Source organism: Oncorhynchus mykiss, chromosome 2 (genome assembly GCF_057628025.1).
Source record: "Oncorhynchus mykiss isolate SJ-2025 chromosome 2, ASM5762802v1, whole genome shotgun sequence".
NCBI lineage: Eukaryota > Metazoa > Chordata > Actinopteri > Salmoniformes > Salmonidae > Oncorhynchus > Oncorhynchus mykiss.
In genome coordinates this window covers 56,696,512-56,714,912 of record NC_143023.1, presented here as the reverse complement: position 1 = coordinate 56,714,912, position 18,401 = coordinate 56,696,512, and the positions used below count along the sequence as shown (strand labels likewise).

General features: G+C 41.0%; 2 protein-coding genes and 1 non-coding gene across 4 annotated transcripts; all 3 read right to left on the bottom strand.

The window, feature by feature from the left end:
* Window positions 1-1,248: 1,248 nt before the first annotated feature.
* Window positions 1,249-5,469, bottom strand: LOC110492175 (uncharacterized). Of its 2 annotated transcripts, none has more exons than XM_021566259.3 (3): window positions 4,955-5,469; window positions 3,281-4,491; window positions 1,249-1,863 (listed from the first exon to the last, which is right to left on the bottom strand). In XM_021566259.3, exons 1-3 carry the CDS (start codon window positions 5,136-5,138, stop codon window positions 1,627-1,629), a joined length of 1,632 nt encoding a protein of 543 aa, XP_021421934.2. In that variant the 5' UTR covers window positions 5,139-5,469; the 3' UTR covers window positions 1,249-1,626. The 2 variants fall into 2 exon arrangements, with proteins under 2 accessions (XP_021421934.2, XP_021421943.2); XM_021566268.3 differs by having other exon boundaries at window positions 3,281-4,425; window positions 4,955-5,459.
* A 228-nt stretch (window positions 5,470-5,697) lies between these two features.
* Window positions 5,698-17,939, bottom strand: LOC110492185 (small ribosomal subunit protein uS15). Its single transcript, XM_021566280.3, has 6 exons — window positions 17,362-17,939; window positions 11,669-11,717; window positions 8,342-8,420; window positions 7,915-8,084; window positions 6,307-6,407; window positions 5,698-5,774 (listed from the first exon to the last, which is right to left on the bottom strand). Exons 1-6 carry the CDS (start codon window positions 17,382-17,384, stop codon window positions 5,741-5,743), a joined length of 456 nt encoding a protein of 151 aa, XP_021421955.2. The 5' UTR covers window positions 17,385-17,939; the 3' UTR covers window positions 5,698-5,740.
* On the bottom strand, window positions 6,032-6,159 carry LOC118944174 (small nucleolar RNA SNORA19). The gene has a single exon (XR_005039485.1). It is a non-coding gene; the product is annotated as a small nucleolar RNA SNORA19 (small nucleolar RNA).
* Window positions 17,940-18,401: the final 462 nt, after the last annotated feature.

Sequence of the window (18,401 nt, the reverse complement as noted above, 5' to 3'; positions counted from 1 at the left end):
ATACACCCTTCTCAGATACATAGAATGGTCACAAGGTTAAGATTTGTATGAAAGATATCTATAAAACATAGCAGACAGTTACAACAGTTTGCATTGTAAAGACCAGTGTCTGGCCCTCCTACTCCAAACTGGAACCGTCTCCCTGGTACGGTAAAGAACAGAACCATTAGCTCATGTTCTCTGGAATTCTCTTTAGGCTTTATTACCCAAAGACATCGTAAATCTCCTGTCAGTGCTATCTCATAGAGGCCCTTCGTAAAACACACACACACAATAGTTAACAGAATACTCTATTCTGTCGAATAAAACAACTATTATAATACAATAATCTTGCAATTTCCACGACAGTTTGTAAGAACTTGACTGGTCTGCACAAAGCCTTAACCTCAGCCCCATCGCACACTTTTGGGAGGAATTGGAACGCCGACTGCGAGCCAGGCCTAATCGCCCAACATCAGTGCCCAACTTCACTAATGCTCTTGTGGCTGAATAGAAGCAAGTCCCCACAGCAAAGTTCCAACATCAGGTGGAAAGCCATCCCAGATGAGTGGAGGCTGTTATAGCAGCAAAGGGGGGACCAACTCCAAATGAATGCCCATGATTTTAGAATGAGATGTTCCACGAGCAATTGGTCTGATGTGAAAATATCTGGGATTTGTCAAATGACCAATTAGTAGAAAAAAGATCAGAATTGGACTGCCTGTGTAAACACAGCCTAAGGGACATAGTGTGAAAATAGGTAGGCAACTAGATTTATGATGTGGAGAATAGGTGAATATTGAAGTGAATGAAGGGACTTTTCTACAAGATTATACAGAAAATACTGACAAGCCTGGTATTGTGGAGATTAATTGACTCATGTCAGCTCTATACATTACATTTATCTGCAGCGTTGTGAACTTTCACTCCACTGAACACTCCCCAGGTGACCACACCCTCCCTGCTTTGTAGGCATGTCACTACAATCTGAGACAGAAAGCCTTTTGCCTTTACATGGAACAGCTGTGCCCACAAAAGGCAGTAACAATAGACGTGACACATTATGCATTCAAGTTTACACTGACTTCTGTGTAGCTATGGTGACAAAGATATAGGTTTGGTTGACCTCACACAGGAGGGTCAAAGTATACCTCCCACTAAAATAATCACACCAACTGAAGTTTCATTCTGATTCAAGTTATTTCAATTTAAAAAGTAGACATTTAGTTATGGGTTTTCCTTATCCAAAGACGAATTAGACCATTATAGTTATGGTGTCAAACAGGTTGTTTATTAACTGTAGTATGATCACAAATACCATCTGTTAATTATTTTAGTTCTAAATACACCACTTATCTGGATTAAGATGAACATTTCAAACTGGTACAATTGAAACACTTTAAACAAGCTCCATAGGGCATTAATAAATTACATTGTAAGGCATACAAAAGAACATTACATACATTAATGTTGAATAATAAACTATATCCAATATAAAAATCAGTGCAACAGTGTTGAGGTAGAATTTGATGCCAAATCCTTTTGGCCTAAAACCACCATCTTTACATTATAATTGACCTAAAACCATATGTTGCATTGCAACCAATCAAAAGTTCTCATTAGGAAGGTATGGTAAAACATGTATGTTCAGAGCTCATGGACCAGGGGCATGGCTGATGTTGAAGTGCTTAGCAAATTTGCCCGAATCGTGTCTCTGTGTGATTGACTGAAGCAGTAGCCAATGGCCTGCTCGGTTTCCTGGATCCTCTTTCGGAACCGGTCTCTATCGCGGGCTAGTTCCTCCCAGGGTCCTTTGCGAGACATCTGCCGGGCAAAGGGCCAAGTATGCATCACATGGACCTGGACAAGTGGTGAGAACCGCACCTAAAATACACAAACAGGTACACACGTCAGATGAGAGCATTTGACTGCAATGTTGGGAGACAGTCACACAACATTACTATCCGTTGACTCATGACTCTCCTATCATATGACAGGTTTAGTCATTACAACCTATGTTGCTAAGCAACAATAAACAAGGGCTTGGGTAAGCACACAAGTAAGCCTACGCTGTGTACGAGGCAGATGAGTCATTGAATGACCTAACCATCAACTATACTACAATTTACATTGGGGGAGATTCCACACTAGCGGAAGCAGGAAATATATTTTCGGTAACTCAAGGTTGTTCGGGCAATTTTCACATGGAAACTCCATTGAGAGGAAGGCTGTTTAACATGTTTTTTTACATTTGTATCCCAAACAATCTGTACATAATACAGACATTGTGGTGGCATTACACTCCTTATAGTGTTCTCTAAAATATGGAGTATGTCTGGATTCTGAAATACAATGGTTGACATTTATTCAACATTAAAAATATTAATCTCAAAACTACCCCTTTTTGTTCATCTTAAAACATTGTTTGGAACAATATACTCTAGAAGTACATCGAATTTCCAGAAGGGGCTCTCTGCTAATGCTGAAGTTAAGATACATTTTATGAGCATCACCAACAAACAGTGACAGGTAAATGGATTCAAATGGAACTCCATCTGCTGGTGATTTGCTGAATTCGCAATCCTAAAGGAGGGCTGTGACTGGTTAATGACCTATAACTTCACTTTCTATGAATAAAATGGATTATATCGTTAAGAAGTACCAGAGAGCCCACTCTGGAAATGTGACATGTTTAAAGAGAATATTGTTCTAAACAATGTCAAAAGTTAACTAAATCAAAAAAGTGTAGCTTTGAGATATTCATATTTAAATGTTGAATAAATTAGTGTTTTTTTTCTTCTTTCAGAATCTAGACATAATCCATGTTTGAGAGCTCACTTTAAGGAGTATAAATGACACCAAGATGTTGTCGGTTCACGGGTCTCAAAGGAGGCATGTATAAGTCTAAAAAGGGCCTAAAATGGCCACTCACAATTCTCTCAAACGGTTTGTGATACAAATGGAAAAAGCATATCAAACATCCTTTCTGCCCAAATAAGTTTGAAAATTGCCAAAACAATCTGGAATACGAAAAAATATTTGCGCTTGTGTGGAATCGCCCATTACCTTTCTTATATATTTGTTTTGTATTTCTGAGTAAATAAAAGTGTTTCCCCCTTACTAATATTCAGTTCCTAATATTCAAGTATTATGTTTAGCCAATATGTAAACTTGAGCTATTAATAGTACATCATGTTTGGTTGCTAATGTTTATATGGGCGATGTGATGGGCATATCATTTTTAAGGCAGTAAAACTACTACAACTATAGACAGGGATGTAGAACAGGGAAAGCTAATAACCTTTTTAAGAGGGTGGTTGAACTTCTCCTGAGGTTGTCCTTGTCCTCCTGTTACTTTAGCTTCAGGTCTCTTCCAGGGCACTAGTGTAGTAGCTGGGTGGCAATGCTGCTTTAGCGGTCTCTTGGGTAGACAAGGCTTTGTGTGCCTGGTTGTTTGGAGGCTTTTGGCCACAACGCCCCTCTGCTTACCCTGGCTGGGTGGTGTCTGTGTGGGACAGGTCTGTGGGGTGAGTGGGTCTCCAGTGCTGAAGGCAGGTGGTTCTGTGGTTGTAGGGGAGCTCTGGAGGCAGGCACAGAAGTTCAGAGGGTGGTAAGGGTCTTTATTTTGGGAGCGGGACTTCCATAGCTGCTCCTCTGTGTCATCCTCAGAGGAGGAAGGGCCAGGGGTCTCGCTGTCAACGGTGTCAGAAGAACATGAGGTCAGGACTGAGGCCCTTTCAGCCTCCTGGGAGTGTGTAAGTGTTTTGTCTGTGTGAGGGACTGAGCTGGCTACAGATGCTGTGAAACACAGGGGATTGTATGGGTCGACGGGGCTGGTGAAGAGCGCCCAGAGTCTGTCGCTCTCCTCTTCGTCCAGGTCTGCGCACGAATCATCAGAACTCCCCCAGCTGCTTTCGCTATCTGAACGACTGGTCCAGATGGTCAAGCCACCGAGGCCCTCTTGGAGTTCTTCACCCGGCCGGCTGGACAAGTTACAGTCGAGGCCGCCGCCGCCAATTTGATCTTCATTTATTGTTTCCTCCATATTGGAGCAGCTTGAATTGCAAGAGGGGAAAGAGAAGGGGTTGTAAGGGTCGCTGGAGATGGCCAGGGACTCGCAAAGTGCTTTACTGTCCTCACTGTCAAATGCTCCCATGTTTCGGTCATCCTCTTTACCCCAGTAAACACTCAGATCATCTTCGGCGGTGTCATGTTTGGTTTTAAAGTCAAACACTTTCTCCTTGTTGTTGCGAGACATTTCATCCAAGCTGGAGCTACGGTCAGCGCTGCTCACTAACAGGTTACAGTCACTTGGAAAGCCCAGTTTCCAGCTGGGGTGGTGTCCAAGATAAAGTCCATAATCACTATCCATCCTGGCATGGGACACAAAGTCGTCCACCAATCTGCAGCACATCGCCTCAGCCTGTAGACTGGACAGAAAGGCCCCTGTGTGGGAATTTCCGGAGACAGAGTTGATTCTTAGGTGAACTTCAAACCTGAACATATGGAAAACTGTAAAAAAAAAAAACAATAGAGGTTAGGCTACCTATAGTTTGCCAAAACGTCCCTCTTTTTGCCTGATTAACACAGACTGTATGTATTAAACAATATACAAATTGTTGACATGTCATACCAAATAGACATGGTTCTATGTCCGGTATTGTTATTTGGACAATAACGAGCCTACCAACCCATTCTCCCCCCCAAATGTTTTATCAAATAAGAACATTAATTAACTTGTTATATTGTTACTGTCGCCTGTTTTACGGTACCAGGTCAAAACAAGTTACACTCCGTGCGACCAGGGCCACATTTAAAAGTAGTGAGGTTTCTGCATCCATTGTTTTTATTTCACCTTTATTTAACCAGGTAGGCTCGTAGAGAACAAGTTCTTATTTGCAACTGCGACCTGGCCAAGATAAAGCAAAGCAGTTCGACAGATACAACACAGAAATAGAAATGAACATTACTGTACCTGACAAGAAACTGTAGTGAATGACATGGACCAACGGCCGTAGTTGTTCCCACAGTACGGTCAGTATATGCATGATCCACGGTAGGAGTGCCATACCACGGTCGCCAAACCTCTCCATCGCAGTTCGATTAGAACTTATCGCAGAAGAATTGATGCCACTTGATGCCATTTTAACTCGAGCCATGTCTATAATTCGAACAATTATCCTCACGTATTCTGATATCGCTCGTCGAAAACAACTAGATTACTCTCCCTTGTCAGTTGTCGTACCGTAAGACAATACTTCATTTTCCCCTGAAGTATTACTTTCTACGAATGTAAAATATCTCAAACGTTGAGTAGTCGTGCAGGCATATTTTCAGTTGTGATGTTGTAGTAGAGTGAATGTCGAACGATTGCGACGACACTGTCCTTAAATAAACAAGTTCGCGTCGTCGTATCATGCTGTGATTGGACAAGGTAAGCGTCAGTCACACCCAAGTGCCTCCTCCTCATTGTAAACTCTACCGCCACTCACGTGTTTCAGTGACGCATGGAAAGTGCATGGAAAGTTCCAGTAAATTCCCCTTGGCTGCCGCTGTAGTTCAGTCTAAAATAAACGTATGACAACACAATAACACAAATAGAAACTCCCACTACATATCCATATTATGCCGCCATGTAATTCATTGAGACGGCTTCATAAAGACATGTACAAATTATTCTCAAAAATGTCCTCATTAAATAAACACAAGACAAATAAATATTTGAATCCCAATTATTTATTTATCCAAAACGTGATGATGATTATGCCACCAAAGCAGAAGCTGTCGAGGACTCGCTGGAGAAGAAACATAAAGGGAATTATTAGAGACAGGAAAACGCAATAATACTCTCACAAACCAAAAGTGAACCACCTAACCAAGCATGAAGAGAATACAAAGAACTGCTTTGCGTTTCAATTTACAACACAAATCAGGGCACTCCACTTCAATTTTTTAAATATTTTTTTAAATAATGACTCACATTCTAATTAGTTATATTTGACCCAAGATCAGACAACCCGGAAATAAACCATGGTTATAGTGTATAATACAGTGCTATATGAAGGGGACTGGCAGAGTTGGCAGTGCAGCCACTCTGATAATTGACCTCCAGCATTCCTCTGGCACAACAGAAATATCTCAGCTCTTACAGGACAAAGAGTAGGACATAGAATTGTGCAGGAGTCATAGCGACCAAATTAAATGGCATAGACAGAGGTCTGGTACAGTAATATAATGGACATGTTATGAAGCAATTTGAGCTTAATTAAGTATGACAGACTATGTTTGCCATACAAAAGAGCAGTAATTGTGTTTACTGGTACATACTACTTCCAGTTGGGAGCAAGTACTCTCTTGGTCTTGTAGTAACGGGCCAGTCTGTGGATCCTGCTCTCGGTGAGAATCAGGCGGAACTTGGCATCTTTGTCCTGCAAAAAAACAGGGGTACAGACATTAGCATCTCTAGAAACAAAGTAGTTTAACAAGCTATTCTTAAAGAGTGCACACATGACTCATCCCCACATGCAGTACAAAAACACCAGACCCAGACAGGAGAGTGCTGTCCCTGATATGGCTCAAAATTTAACACATCTTGTGAGAGACAAAAACGTGTTTACATCGGTCGGCCTACTTTTGACGATTGTGCGATGGGGGTCACTTCGGCCATCAGATGTAAATATACTGAACAAAAATATATAACGCAACATGCAACAATTTCAATGATTTTATTGAGTTACAATTCATATGAGGAAATCAGTCAATTAAAATGAATTCATTAGTCCCTAATCTATTAATTTCACATGACTGGGAATACAGATATGCATCTGCTGGTCACAGATACCTTAAAAAAGCTAGGAGCGTGGATCAGAAAACCAGTCAGTATCTGGTGTGACCACCATTTGCCTCATGCAGCGCGACTCATTTCCTTTGCATAGAGTTGATCGGGCTGTTGATTGTGGCCTGTGGAATGTTGTCCCACTCCTCTTCAATGTCTGTGCCAAGTTCTTGGATATTGGTGGGAACTGGAACACGCTGTCATACACGTTGATCCAGAGCATCCTAAACATGCTCAGTGGGTGACATGTCTTGTGAGTATGTAGACCATGGAAGAACTGCGGCATTTTCAGCTTCCTGGAACTGGGAACAGAGACTTGCAACATGGGGCCGTGCATTATCATGCTGAAACATAAGGTGATGGTGGCGGATGAATAGCACAACAATGGGCCCCAGGATCTCGTCACGGTATCTGTTTATTCAAATTACCATCAATAAAATGCAATTTTGACCGTTGTCCGTAGTTTATGCCCATACCATAATCCCATCGCCACCATGGGGCACTCTGCTCACAACGTTGACATCAGCAAACCGCTCGCCCACACGATACAGGTGGTCTGTGATTGTGAGGCAGGTAGGTTGTACTGCCAAATTCTCTAAAACGAGGTTGGACGAGGCTTATGGTAGTGAATTAAACATTCAATTTTCCGGCAACAGCACTGATGGACATTCCTGCAGTTAGCATACCAATTGCATAGTCCCTCAAAACTTGAGACATCTGTGGCATTGTGTTGTGTGACAAACTGAACATTTTAGACTATCCTTTTATTGTCCCCAGCACACGGTGCACCTGTGTAATGTTCATGCTGTTTAATCAGCTTCTTGATATGCCACACCTGTCAGGTGGATGGATTATCTTGGACGGGCGGCAGGTAGCCTAGTGGTTAGAGCGTTGGGCAAGTAACCGAAAGGTTGCTAGCTCGCTTAAAGGGACAGCGTTCTGAATAAAATACGGCTTATGAAAATATCTTCCTCCCTGCCTGAAATGTTACAACTAGATTTCACCCATCAAGCCATATTAGATCAATCATTGGCCTACCTCAAGGAAGGATGTATTTTCAAAGTGTCCCATCATAGCCTATGTTATGTGAGCCTGCTCACCTTTCTGTTCCTCTCCAGATGCTTCCTGACAGCCACAGCCTTCTTGATGAGGTGGTACAGGTCCTCGGGAAGATCTGGGGCCAGGCCCTTGGTCTTGAGGATCCTCAGAATCTTGTTGCCGGTGACAAACCGCACCTGGGCCACACCGTGGGAGTCCCTCAGAATGACACCTGGACAGAGAAGGGGAGGAAGGAAGGGACAGAGTCAACTGGACAGTCAAGAGAAATGACCGTAATCATGGTTGGACACCTTTCTGTTTGGCATGACACCAAAGCAGTTTGCCCATGAGGAAACAGACAGGCACCCCTGTTAGCCTAAATCCAGCTTTATTCAGAACTCACCCAAAGATGACATTTCAACAACAATGAATAGATAAAGCTCTCTCATTCATGGACCGTCAGCTGGTATTTGCTATTGTTGCACTTACCAATCTGAGATGGGGTCAATCCCTTCTTGGCCAGCTTGAAGATCTGTTCCTTGACATCATCAGATGTCAGCTTCAGCCACTGGAAGAGAACACCATAAGAGTGTTATGCCATTGAAGGCCGGAACATGAGGAGGGCTGACTTTTCATCCGATGATGACCTCACCCAGACTGAAAACGGATATGAAAATGTTCCTTAATCCAGGCTTCCAGGCTTGGAAGGATAGCTACTCCCGATTATAAGGAGTACACTGACATCATCCATGCCTGGATTGACAAACCTTTTCATATTTACTTGGAGTCTGGGTTCAGCGAGCAGACCAGGAAATGAGCAATCTAAGCTCCAACCAGTGTAACACCTAGCCACATTCTGTAACCAGGTGTGTGAAGCTCCCGTACGGAGTTAATTATTGGCTCCATACTCACCAATTACAGAAGAATGTCCACCAAACTAAATTTAGCAGTACTTTCTTAATAATTTCAGAAGGCTCCGTTGGCTTATAAACTCCTGTGGCTAGTTGCCCATGAAACCAGGCAATTAGAAAATGGTGAGTTGTTGAATTTATTTTTTCCAATATGCACAAATTAAATAATATACATGCTATCATAATTTTTTCCAAAATAATCTCATTGATCAAGACAGGTGGGTGTCATTCTGCCTGGGGAACAGTTGGGGGTTAACTGCCTTGCTCAAGGGCAGAATGGCAGATTTTTCCACCTTGCCTCCTCTGGGATTTGAACCAGCAACCATTCGTATACATTATTTGTCTTCAGGAAGGACTGCGCAACAGCTTTTTTTTTTGAGAGGAATTGGAGATTCCATATAGGCTGATACTTAAAAAAAAATCCATGTCAAGGTTTGGCATTTTGAGGAGAGGCTTTATTACTGCCACTTTTTGTGAGTTTGGTATACATCCTGAGGAAAGGGAGCTGTTTGTTATCTTCAACATAGGAGGGCCAAGCACAGGAAGTAGCTCTTTCAGTAGTTTATTTGAAATAGAGTCCAGTAGGCAGCTGGAAGGTTTAGAGGCCATGACTATGTTTGTGAATGTATCGAGAGATACGTGATTTAAAAACTTGATTGTCTCGATTGATCTTAGGTCCTGGCAGTTCTTGGCAGACTCGGGCAACTGAGTTTTGGAGAAATACGCAGATTCAAAGAGGAGTCCATAATTTGCTTTCTAATTATCTTTTCGTCTAAGAATTTCATGAATTCAACACTGCTGAAGGCCATCCTCTCTTGGGGAATACTGCTTTTTAGTTAGCTTTGTGATCATATCAAAAATACATTTGATTGTTTTTATTCTACTCAATTAGGTTGGAAAAGTAGGCTGATTGAGCAGCAGTGAGGGCCCTTTGATATTGCATGGTACTATCTTTCCAAGGTAGTCAGAACACTTCCAGTTTGGTGGAGTGCCTCTTCCATTGCAATTTTCTGGAAGCTTGCTTCAGGGCTCAGGTATTTTCTGTATAGCAAGGAGCTCATTTCTTGTGACAAATGATTTTTGTTTTTAGAGGTGCGACTGCATCTAGGGTATTTCTTAAGTGATAATGCCCGTGAAGCCAGTGTTTGGAGGATATATTGGCACAGGTGTTGTTAGTCGAGGGCTGGCAAACCGTGCCAATGTATCCTCCTAACACCGGCTTCGTTCGTTCTATCGGTTCAGTCATTTTGTTCTGTATCTATGGACGCAACCCAGTTGTTTTGTTCTAAATGTTCCATTGCCATACTGGCTGGCAACATTCTTATCCCTTGCTTGCTAGCTAGCCAGCTATGGCTAACATAGTCACGTTCTGCAGCCAGAATAACAGCAAAGTAGCTGCATTTGCATTTGTTTACGCTGTTCTCTAATGACATTTATTTGGATACATCCATAACAACGAGCTAATGAGGCGCGATTTACTCTGTGCGCAGTCAGATGGAACAGAGTAAATAGGCATTTTAATGTCAGATATTTAGCCGGAGCTAACTTGTGGAATGCGGTTTTAACCAATCAGCATTAAGGATTAGACCCACCCATTGTATTAGGAAGGTTACATTTAGATCCTCGGTTCGGTGGTTAACTGATTTTTTTTTACTCCAACGTCCTTGGGTAGGTGGAGGGAGTCTGGAAGGGAATCCAGGAATCTTTGGGTTGTCCGAGAATTTATATAGTGTCTTTTGATAATCCTTGGTTGGGGTCTGAGTAGATTATTTGTTGCGATTGCAAAAACATTTAGATTCCCAATATTTATTCCACAGGACAAAACTAAATCCAGGGATTGACTGTGGCAATGCGTAGGCCCGGAGACATGTTGGACAAAACCCACTGAGTCGATGATGGCTCCAAAAGCCTTTTGGAGTGGGTTTGTGGACTCTTCCAAGCGAATACTGAAGTCACCAAAAATGTTAATATTATCTGGGCGGTCTCTCTATAAAAGTTGCTGACTGCACACCAATACACAAACTATCACAATAATATAATAACATATAATATGTTTCTAAACATTTCTGTAAAAAGTTAGACGCACAAATATCACAACTCCCAAGACTAACATCTCACCAATACAATAACAAGGGAGGTTATTGTTTTTGGGGGGGTATGATATTTGTGAGTCTAACTTTCTCACTCATTATTCACGAGTCATTCAGGATTATCCATAATCATGGTGGCATCCACATGAACGTAGAAGTGTTTAAAAAAATTATATTCTTATTTACAATAAAAAGGGTTGGCTGTTTGAGTGATAGTTTGTGTATTGGTGTGCGGTCAGCGACTTTTATAGAGACCACCCAGAATTCTCTTTGCCATTTGAGACACAAAGGATAGCTGCGTTCTAAGACCTGCTACCTCCACCACATATGACAAAATTAACAGTACAAAACCAAAGATATGGATTATGCAATTGATCTTGTGTCATCGTGTTGACTACAACCTTTTACAAACATGACCAATCTGAGGTAAAAAGGATGTGCAATTCTCCCTAATTCAATGTGGTCAAAATACTGTCCACATGCTGGAAACTAGCGTAATAATTAAATATCTTAATTTAGGTTGATATTAAATGAAGCAAGGTTTTTTCAATAATCACACGTTTCTCACTAGTGGAACCATTTTGAGATTACAAAAATGCTCTTATTCACAATTTAACCGGGTGCTCTAGAAATAACTCCCATATCTACAGCAGCCCATTCATTTGACTTCCCTACCATCAGGTAGGTGTCCACTCACCTTCTTACCGAAGGCTTTACTTACCAGTCTTATGTAGACACTAGCTGCCTACATCCACTCGTATAGTATACAGCAGACCAATATTGACCCAACAATACTGATGAACCGTTGTACTTACAGTGGGGACACTTCGCCTGTAAGGCAGCGCCGACTGGGACAAACCCTTTCTGCAACAGACATGGCATTCACATTAGTTGGGCAATTTATAAGTAGCTAAACTGGCAGTAAACAGGTTGAAAAATGTTTGTGTGCGGTGCAATTCATTGTTGGCTACAAATTCCGAGATGGTGACAAGACTGAGTCCGTCAAATACTAACGTTTGTAGGGTGTTAGTTCACTTGACAAAATCTGAACGCTGACCGGGAATACGGTTTGATTCTGGTGCTCACTTTATTAATCATGATATTGTGGTGGAAATTCAACACCAGAGACACCTGAAGCCAATATTCAATTACTATTTATCTTCAATGACTAATCACTATTTATAATCAGTTAATTGTAGAGGTTACAACACATGTACAAGTCTGTCACAAGCTCCGCCAGGGCGGTCCCTTCAGTCCTCTTATATACTGCTATATAAAAAAGCTACATAAGCATTGTTCATAGGGTTGGTTCCTGGTTCTTAACCAAGAAACTGACCAATGTCTCCCTTCTTAAAACCTCTTGAGTGTAGGGGGCAGTATTTTGATGTTTGGATGAAAAACGTACCCATATTAAACTGCATATTTCTCAGGCCCAGAATCTAGAATATGCATATAATTGTCAGATTAGGATAGAAAACACTCTAAAGTTTCCAAAGCTGTCAAAATATTGTCTGTGAGTATAACAGAACTGATATTGCAGGCGAAAACCTGAGGAAAATCAAAACAGGAAGTGGCTTCTATTTTGAGCTACATGTTCCATAGCCTGCCTTCGCTCCATTTAAAGGGATATCAACCAGATTCCTTTTCCTATGGCTTCCCATGGTGTGAACAGTCTTTAGACATAGTTTCAAGCTTTTATTTGGAAAAAATGAGCGAGAAAGATCACATCCCATCATTGTATGGCTGGGTGCCAGCAGCGTTTTGTATGCGCAACAGCTTGGAGCATTCATTTTTTCTCTCTCTCTCTGAAGAAGCTACATTCCCGGTTGATATATTATTGAGGTTTGATTATAAAAAACTGTTGACATGTTTCTACGAACATTACGGATACTATTTGGAATTTTAGTCTGCGATGTCGTGACCGCTCGAGCCTGTTGATTTCTGAACATAACGCGCCAACCTCTCGTGAGTGCAAACATCCGAAGATCATCAAAGGTAAGCGATTTAATTTATTGCTTTTCTGACTTTCGTGACCAATTTACTTGGCTGCTATCTGTTTGTAATATTTTTCCTACTGAGAGATGTGCTTACATAAACGCTTGGTATTCTTTCGCCGAAAAGCTTTATTGAAATCTGACACACCAGGTGGATTAACAACAAGCTAAGCTGTGTTTTGCTATATTGCACTTGTGATTTCATGAAAACTAAATATTTTTAGTGATTTAATTTGAATTTGGCGCTCTGCAATTCTGCGGTGGTTGAGGAAAATGATCCCGCTAATGGGATGGGTGCATCAAGAAGTTAACTTCCAGAACATATTCTAGCAGTTCTGCCAATTGGTCTGACTGAGGAGGTGGTCAGTCACCTGCACAAACTAAGATAGCCTTGAATTATACACCGTATGCATCTTCTCTATCTCTTCAGACAATACCATTTTATTAACTGAATTAAATGTAAATATTTTTTCACAAAAATCTTCCTTAATATGTTGTGAATAACAAAATATTGTAAATGTCAGTGTTGTCTGATAAACCATTTGTGAGCATCTCTGATTCAGGGGAGCAAGCTCAATCAGAGGGGTCAGAGCGGTTTGACGCTTCTGACAACCACTTTTCGGGCTCTCCTGAAAATACTGTTTTCACATTCGTCCATTTCTGTAGGTGTCATATTGTTCAATCAAACTATTAGAGTATCAACTCGAAGAAGACAAGTTGACTGACATCTGGAAGGAGTTTTATGGAGCAAGCGCAAAAATCGGCTGAGTGAGAATGAAAGCAACAAACAAGCATTCATCTACACTGTGACCATATACAAAAACGTATATCACTACAAAGCTCAGGTTCTTGGTAGCATTTTAATATGCTGCTATAAAGATTTCATGCTGAATTGTTGAAGCGATCATAGGTTTACCGCGAGTAGGTGGCTAACAAGCCGTTTAGCTAGCTAGCTAACATTAGCTGAGGGATAGAGTGGGCCGTTTTCTCCTCTCACCGTGTTCTCAAGACTCCCTCTCTCGCTCGATTTGGTGAAACAAAAATTCACTATAATCCAGTCCATTTGGTGGAAACACAGGTGGGGAAATGCATATATTTTCATTATGCAGGTTTTACAATATTCGTATGAAAATCTGTCACCAATTAGATGGAAACCTAGCAATTGTCAATGATTTTATTGCATACTTACAATATGTGCATAAATTAACAGCCAATTTGCATACGTTTATTTCATTATATTCCATTTTAACATGCTCATTATATTGTATAACCCCTGAAACTGTCATGTTGATAGGACATTCCTTTCTTGAGATATGAGTTTCATAAGGGATGCGTTCCATGGAAAATACTGAACGACGTGGAAGCTAGCGGAGTGGAACTGACCTTCCACCCAGGGGAGTTGTATTATTAACCAGAAAACGCATAGAGCCCCGAGTTGATTATCCCTTTCATACCATGGTTATAATTTAACACATTTGCCACTAGAAATTTACTCACTTGCTGGAAGAAATAGGTTCAACATCCACTGAAGTAGCTAGCAAGTTCAGATAGCTATAGTAGTTGCCATGGTAACCAAAACAAACAAACGTGCTAGTTTAGCTAACCAAACCATCAGTCCTAGCTTGTGAATATCGAATTGTCTTTATTTATTTTTTTACTTTAGCCACTGAATTCTACCGAGCAAATATACAAAGCGTTATATGGAAATAATGCACGCTTCAGAACGCTCTTAAAGCCAATCAGAGAGCATTGGCTAACAACTCCATGGTATAATTAAGTGACAATGTCCGAGAAGCCGGTGTTTTGAAAAAAAACAGGTGTTGTTCGTGGAGGGCCGGCAAGCAGTGCCAATATATCCTCCAAACACCGGCTTGGAGGGCATTTTTACTTTTATACAAGGGGTTACCAACATATTAAAATAACGATTGACATCTTTTCATTAAAAAAAAAAATATATATATATATATATATATATATATATATATATATATATATATATATATATATATATATATATATATATATGAATTGTTCATACTATTTCATCCTTCCACAAGATATAGTCCTGAAACAAATCTAGGGTTGCTACCCAAGCCGGCTGGTCAGTCGTTCTATTGGAACGCTTGCCAGAGCCAGTCGTTCAGTCTTTTTGTTCTGTATCTATGGACGCGACCCAGTTGTTGGTTCTAAATGTTCCATTGCCATACTGGCTGGCAACGCTATTATCCCTTGCTTGCTAGCTAGCCAACTATGGCTAACTTACAGTCACGTCAAACCGTGCAGACAGAATAACAACAGTAGCTGCATTTGTTTAAGCTGTTTTCTAGTGACATGTATTTGGATACATCCATAACAATGCTAATGAGGCACGATTTCGCCTAGCATAGAAAATATGCTCACTTGTCAGGACAATGTTGTTCAGAGGAGCTAGCCAACAACACAGCTACAGTAACACAATCACTTCAAACTGACGCTGGAAAACGGCAAACTAGCTGCGTTACGTTTGACCTTTTTTTAATTTACTTTTCTTTGCACATAAAACTGATTAATGATTTCAACTGGCTCAGAAACGCCGCTTGCATTCTTTCTCTCGCCCCGACCCCTACGCGTTCATTACTATGGTTGGAGAACGAATTTGAATATGGAAACAATGTTGGAGACAGTTTATACAAATTTCCGCTGTTGAAAACTAAATATTACTCCAAAATTAATGTGAGAATGTCTACATGGTTTTTATAATAGTGGAGATCAACTTTATAAACTTCCCTGCCTGAGCTGATGAGACAGTGGATTGCGCAGTCAGATGGAACAGAGTAAATAGGAATTTTAACGTCATAGATTTAGCCGGTGTTAACGTGTGGAAAAGACACCGTCTGAAATGCACTTTTAACCTATCAGCATTCAGGATTAGACCCACCAGTTATATAATTAAGCTGTAAGGCCAAAGGAGGTGTGGTTTATGGCCAATATACCACGGCTAAAGTCTGTTCTTTCACCCAATCAGCATTCAGCTAGGGCTCGAAACACCCAGTTTATGTTTGTTAGTCAGAGTCCAGTCTGTCATTTTGGTGCTATTTTTGGAAAAGGCTTTGCCATTGACCTGTGTCTCCAACACTCTACTCAGCAAATTGGACGTAGTCTATCACAGTGCCATCCGTTTTGTCACTCTAAAGCTCTATATACTACCCACCACTGCGACCTGTATGCTCTCGTTGGCTGGCCCTCGCGACATATCCATCGCCAAACCCACTGGATCCAGGTCATCTAGAAGTCTTTGCTTGGTAAAGCCCGCCTTTGCAGTTTACTGGTCCCCATAGCAACTCCCACCCGTAGCACACGCTCCAGCAGGTATATTTCACTGGCCATCCCCAAAGCAAACTCCTCCTTTGGCCGCCTTTCCTTACAGTTCTCTGCTGCCAACGACTGGAACGAACTGCAAAAGTCACTGAAGCTGGATACTTATATCTCCCTCACTAACTATAAGCATCAGCTGTCAGAGCAGCTTACCGATCACTGCACCTATACACAGCGCGTCTGTAAATAGTCCACCCAACTACCCCATCCCCATATATTTCTTGTTTGCTCTTTTGCAACACAGTATCTCTGCTTGCACATCATCATCTGCACATCTATCACTCCAGTCAGTGTTAAATGCTAAATTGTTATTACTTCGCCACTATGGCCTATAAATTATTGCCTTACCTCCCTAATCTTACTTTTGCACACGTAACGGATGGGAAACTGCTAGCTAGTTAGCGGTGGTGCGCGCTAAATAGCGTTTCGATCGGTGACGTCACTTGCTCTGCGACCTTGATGGGCGAGGGGACAGTCTAAAGTTATACTGTTACACACACACACTGTATTTAGATTTTTCTATTGTGTTATTGACTGTACGTTTTGTCTATCCCACTGTAGTTTTTGTCGCAATGCTTTGCTTTATCTGGGGCCGGGTCGCAGTTTTAAATTATAACTTGTTTTCAACTGGCCTACCTGATTAAATTAAAAAAATCTAATAAAAATAAAAGTGAAATTAAACAAACCTGACCACACTGTGCTTCTGAGAGTCTGTTGTGTCATTTGGTATGCTCCGTTAGGCCCTAAAACAATGTTTATTTTACCACTATAACACCATAACGTTAGCTAAAATGACCCCATTGAGACAATACTAAATTGAAAAGAAAACAGGGAGTTACCGTTAGTTCATAACGTTATAAGCTAGTGATAAAGTGTTTGTGTGGTGGATACTTTAGCTTGCTGACTTCACATCGTCTCGCACGGAAGTGTGTTGGCTAGCAGTAACCAGTTATACGACTGGCTGTAACTAGCTTGTAGCTGGCTAAGTTAGCTTGCTAAATGGGGCAATGTTTAAACTCTTAAATTATTGGGACTGGGGCGATTTAGACGGTTCAATGTGGATGTCATGTGTAGACAATATATTCTCATTGCATAAATGGTAAATATATTTAATAACTGATGTTTAAAAATCTGTTTTGTACGGTGAAAATAAAGCTTACCCGGGAGCGTGCATGCGACCCATAATAGCAGTAGAGAAAGAGAGAGCCTTGGATGGCCGGTCGTTCGTGAACGAACAGCTCTTTTGGTGAACGTTGGGAACCAAGGGAGTTGTTCATTTGGCTCACTGATTTGCATACTGTTAATCAAAGATTTGTATAACCAAACCTCATTGTTCAATCTGTGCTGTTAATATTGTTTTTTGAGCTCCAGACATCTATTATCTGGATATAAATGATAAAAACATTGTCTGAAGATGGTAATTCCTCAGTGCAGCAACAAAATGGTGAAGGTGGTTTCTCTTTTTTTACAGGCAATCTAATAATTTGATCAGGTAAACACTTATTTTATATCACGTTTCACGATCTTATATAACGGTAAGCAACGTTTTAGGCTTTAAATTACAGATTTAGAATGTGTTCATGGTTTTAGGGCAATTTCTAAGCATTAGTGAACGAAGAGCCGTTTGTGAACCAAATTAACGACTCTTAGGTGAACAGAGCAAAATAATCCGGTTCTTTGAAAATATTCGAAATGAACATGAATGCCTCCAAGCGATTGAAATAACAATTTTGCGCCTGCGTGGGAAATTACGTCAAATACGCTTGAGTAGAAGAAAGCCACAATCCCGCACTGTTTTCAGACAACTGAACTGCAGCCCCGCCACTAGATTGGCTGTAAAGGTGAGGGCTGGCGCTGGAGAAACACAACCATTCTCAAACAACCTTATATTTTTGGTCAAATGTGTGGTACTGTTTTTTTTGGGGACTATGTCATCATAAGAATGCTTTTCACTGACTTTTCCATCTAAATAAGACTCCTGAACATCTAATCAAATGGCTACCCGGACTATTTGCATTGTTTCCCCCCCCCCCCCCCCCCCCATTTTTACGCTGTTTACTTGCCATGAATAGTCACTTTACCTCGACTAACCCGTACCCCTGCACATTGACTCTGTACCGGTACCCCCTGTATATAGCCTCGCTATTGTTATTTTATTGTTGCTCCTTAATTATTAGTTTTTTTTCCTCTTTATTTTTTA

Coding starts and splice junctions, on each gene's coding strand:
- LOC110492175 (XM_021566259.3), bottom strand. CDS start 5,138: ATGGCTCGAGTTAAAATGGCATCAAGTGGCATCAATTCTTCTGCGATA. Junction 4,492..4,954: donor TCACTACAGTTTCTTGTCAG/GTACAGTAATGT, acceptor TTTTTTTTACAG/TTTTCCATATGTTCAGGTTT. Junction 1,864..3,280: donor TCAACCACCCTCTTAAAAAG/GTTATTAGCTTT, acceptor TGTGTATTTTAG/GTGCGGTTCTCACCACTTGT.
- LOC110492185 (XM_021566280.3), bottom strand. CDS start 17,384: ATGGGTCGCATGCACGCTCCCGG. Junction 11,718..17,361: donor GGTCGCATGCACGCTCCCGG/GTAAGCTTTATT, acceptor TGTCTGTTGCAG/AAAGGGTTTGTCCCAGTCGG. Junction 5,775..6,306: donor CTTGCTCCCAACTGGAAGTA/GTATGTACCAGT, acceptor TTTCTTCTCCAG/CGAGTCCTCGACAGCTTCTG.